The following is a 3979-nucleotide window of genomic DNA, read 5'->3' on the forward strand; positions in this document are numbered from 1 at the left end:
TTTCGAAAAATAACAATAAAATCATGTACAGTATATTCGGGGTTCTAATTGATAATGCTATATTTTTATTTAATGATTTTCAAAATAGAGACGTCATTTCACCTTTCTACATACCAGAGGTGATTATCAATCAGTAAGTATGATCTTGGTTTCACAAATCGCGATAAAATCGTGTTAAATAAATTAATAAAGATGACGTATTTTATTTGTACTTGACGAGAATCGCAAAAGGACGTTCTAATTTATCTTATTCAACAACACCAATGTTGTTGAATTCATCAGCACATGGCAACGAACAAACGTCAAAAAATATAGACGTATTATGTCCTGATAATGAAAAGTACGCAATATTACTCGATATTACTGGGAAATTTTCAAATTCAAACACATCTGCGGTAGGCTTTTGAACAGTTCCTACTTTAAATTGATCTTGTACATGAAGAAGAGATGATTGCCGTGTGACAAACAACTAAAAATTAATCACAGACGGCAGAACCGCAAACGAGAAACGCCCTTGTGTCAACTTATTGTCGCCGATCAGATGTTGTCAAGAAATGATTAGCGACTTAGGTATACAGTCTGCGAACCACCAAGAAGCCGATATTAAAAACTATGACGCGTTGGCAGCCCCTTTCGAGAATATCGAATGTATGATGACTTAATGGGACTTTTTATTGGCTATGGGCAGGGCTATATATGAGGAGCAAATGTTTACTGTGTTGTTCATTTCAAGCAAACTGGTTACAAAGGTGAAAACGGGATGGATGGGTTGTTAATTTCTTTCGTTTTTGCCATAGTCACCCAAACATGTTTATCTCAGTCGGCTGTGGAGCTTTATGAAACAAAATTGAACAAATATGAACAAAAAGCAGAAAAATACGTCGAGAAAGTAGAAGAACAGTTGGATGAGCAGAAATTTCTATATGAGGAGTTGGTATATGTGTCAACTTCGGTAAGTTTTTGATACCTGAACAATAAATATTTGTTGCAGTACTACAATGAAACAGAGGCTAAATTTGATATTGTCACTTATACTTCGTCCAAGTCGAGTACCTAAGGGACGATGATACTGATTGCTGCCATAAAATTGAATAATTTTAATAAGGAACTTATAGTTTGTTGGACTCAAAAGAGATTATTTTCAGTTTTTCACATATATATATTACCCAATAAAGTACTTTCAAATTTGATTCCTTTTAATTTGATTGCATTGATATTCTCTGCTCTGTGTGAAAATGATCGAAATAATATTTTTTTTTAACTGTGGAATACTTATATTAGAACCATGAATTTTGATGATGCAAATTGCAATATAAAAAGATATGTAAAACCGTTTTAGCTCACAATTGTGTTGTAGTTGTATGGTTTTAAGAGGTCAAGAGATAATCTGTGTCAGCAGTTTGTTATTTTTTATCACAGAATGACGAAGTTAAAGTCCTACTCGGCGAAACAGCAGTTGTCCCTTGTCATTTCAAAATCTGTCCAACGACTGAAAAACAAGTGACAGTTACTTGGAAAGTCGGTATGAATCCATCGACTGCCACAAGGATTGCAAAATGTGCAAATTACGATCTAAATACCAGATCATGCGGCTCATTTAAAACATTTTCAGAAGACTTTGATGATCGTATTACCATGAAATCTGGGAAAGCTGACCTAATAATCAAATCCGTGAGTTCTGTATGTATACAACGATACAAAATGTGTTATCACTTTCTATTTTTTAATTCTCTTCTTTACCACGGCTACCATTGATTTAGGAAAGGAATTAGTTATTTTTATAGATTCGAAAGACAGACAACCGTAATTTCTGGTGTCAAGTACAGACGAACGATAATAACGAACTCGGGACCGACATGACATCCGTATCGATTCGAGTTCTCCAGTCCGACACAGAGAGGCCAAAATTTAATCGGGTAATTCTGGAAAAAGAATTAGTAGAATCTCAGCCCGGCGACAAAATAGTTTTGAAATGCAGGTTGGCGAATGGTTTGGAATGCAAGTTGTTAAATGGTTAGACGCATCATGCTCTTACATTATCTTTCTGTTGGCTGTTATATAGGTGTGACGGTCATCACTGTGACGATATCGCATGGTACAAAGGACCCACCAATGAATGGGGTAATGCTTATGAACAAATTTACAATAAAAAATCACGATATCGCATGAATCCCGATATTACAATAGCTCCTGCTTGGAAGAATAGAGTTTCGTTCTCAGGTTTGTTTGTTTCTTAAGATTTTTTTTTAATACTGTATATATATTCTGTTAGTCGCAAAGTCAACTCGAAGTATGAAATAACCGATATAAATATATATAATATTATATTAAATTTCTTAATAAAATACTAAAACTGAATGAAGTGCACAATTTACAGCTTCAATTAATATTTCGTTATACAGACCATCTACTTTTCGTTGGTAATGGCATGAGCTTTAAACATGAATTTATCCATTTTAATTTGGGAAATGTATGACAATCTAAATGAATTGAACCCTTGATGCAAGAGTTGATCCACGGGCTATGTCTATATATTACCTGTTTGAAGTTACTGACAAATGTCAAATCGTCGTGTTATTAAACTAGTAAACAATTATTCATTGCCGATCATTTCTTTTTCCTAGGATTTGATATGGCTATCCACAGTGTCCAAGAAAACGATGCGGGACGATACTGGTGCGAAGTTAGTGGCGCAGGGTATTATGGGTTGGGTGAAACCGGAACTGATGCAAAGTAAGTCTGCAAACTGTTTTCGAAACTGAGTGACGAAAAATTATAAGTCCACTTGGATGGATTATTACAGCCAATACCTGACAAATTTTGTTTCTGTACTTTTGGAGTCGAATATTGCATCTTTATACGACTGAGTGCGGTCAAGACTCACATTATTTGATATGGTAACTACTAACTAGAAATGTTATTTATACTTTACAGATCTCTTGTTCTCACTGTGAATGAAAATGAGAAGTACTCATGCGATTAAATAGAAATAAATGTACAGATCGGAAAGAATTGGTATCGGGGAGAATTTCGTATCATATCAACTATATACATTTGAATTGATCTTGAGTCTATTTGTATGATTTATTTTAAGTAAATTGTTATTTTAAAAGCTAGCTGACTTTTTTGGACTGAAAATTAAATTGGACAAAATTTAGTATATATTTCGTTTTGTGTTGGTATACGTATCTGTAATTTACGATGGGAGGTATTTTATTGACGGCAATAAATATATATATTGAACCTACAATGTTTCGTTTGGTGCCTATTTGTTGAATTGTGACATCACAATGAATGGGATTTTCGCTATAAAAAAAAAAATTACAAAATGCTCTTATAAAAGGAAATATAGCTGATGACCGATTAAAAAACATTGAACACGATCTGAGCTATAATGCCTAGCCCAGTGGTTCTTAAACTGGGTTCGATCGAACCTCTGGGGTTCGGTGGAGCTGTTCCAGGGGTTCGACGAAGGTGCTCTGAAACAGTTGCATATTATGAGACTTTTTTATCACCCTGCATACTAATTATGCAAAAATAACTATAGTTCATGATGACTAATTACTAATGACTTGAACCAATTGAATGGAACAATTAATTGGTGTTACCCTTATTCATATTCTACCGTACTAATAAAATTTAACTCAATTTTACGGATAAATCGAAGATAGGCAGTAATTGTACATGAATGAATGCAAAATCATAGCGTGTTTGAATTTCACTAGGTGATAAATTTGCGACAAGGAATAGTTTATCGCAGAGCTTTACCCGAAATTATTATGATCCATTCAGGACAACCCCGATATGGCGCCGAATTAATCCTATCTCTATTTCTGTAAAATAAAACAATTGGCAAACGATTTTATTCGCATTTCAGCGCAGTTTAAAGTTTGAGAACAAACTACAACGTTTATGGGGTATATTATCATCTTTCGGATTTTCAAAGTTATTTTTTATCAGTTTTCGCCTGTTCATAACT

At 34.1% G+C, this 3979-nt stretch overlaps 1 protein-coding gene across 1 annotated transcript; it reads left to right on the forward strand.

Annotated features, from left to right (window-relative positions):
- The first annotated feature begins 613 nt into the window (after positions 1–613).
- Positions 614–3243, forward strand: LOC120342472 (uncharacterized). The gene is made up of 6 exons (XM_039411309.2): positions 614–952; positions 1420–1671; positions 1785–1978; positions 2063–2220; positions 2625–2733; positions 2935–3243. Exons 1-6 carry the CDS (start codon positions 761–763, stop codon positions 2981–2983), a joined length of 954 nt encoding a protein of 317 aa, XP_039267243.2. The 5' UTR covers positions 614–760; the 3' UTR covers positions 2984–3243.
- The last annotated feature ends 736 nt before the right edge of the window (positions 3244–3979 follow it).

Source organism: Styela clava, chromosome 3 (assembly GCF_964204865.1).
Source record: "Styela clava chromosome 3, kaStyClav1.hap1.2, whole genome shotgun sequence".
Classification (NCBI taxonomy): domain Eukaryota; kingdom Metazoa; phylum Chordata; class Ascidiacea; order Stolidobranchia; family Styelidae; genus Styela; species Styela clava.

Bases quoted from the DNA above. Each gene is read 5' to 3' on its own strand.
- LOC120342472 (XM_039411309.2), top strand. From the start codon at position 761: ATGGATGGGTTGTTAATTTCTTTCGTTTTTGCCATAGTCACCCAAACA. The intron at 2,221-2,624 runs GTTTGTTTGTTT...TCTTTTTCCTAG, and splicing joins GAATAGAGTTTCGTTCTCAG to GATTTGATATGGCTATCCAC. The intron at 2,734-2,934 runs GTAAGTCTGCAA...TATACTTTACAG, and splicing joins GAAACCGGAACTGATGCAAA to ATCTCTTGTTCTCACTGTGA.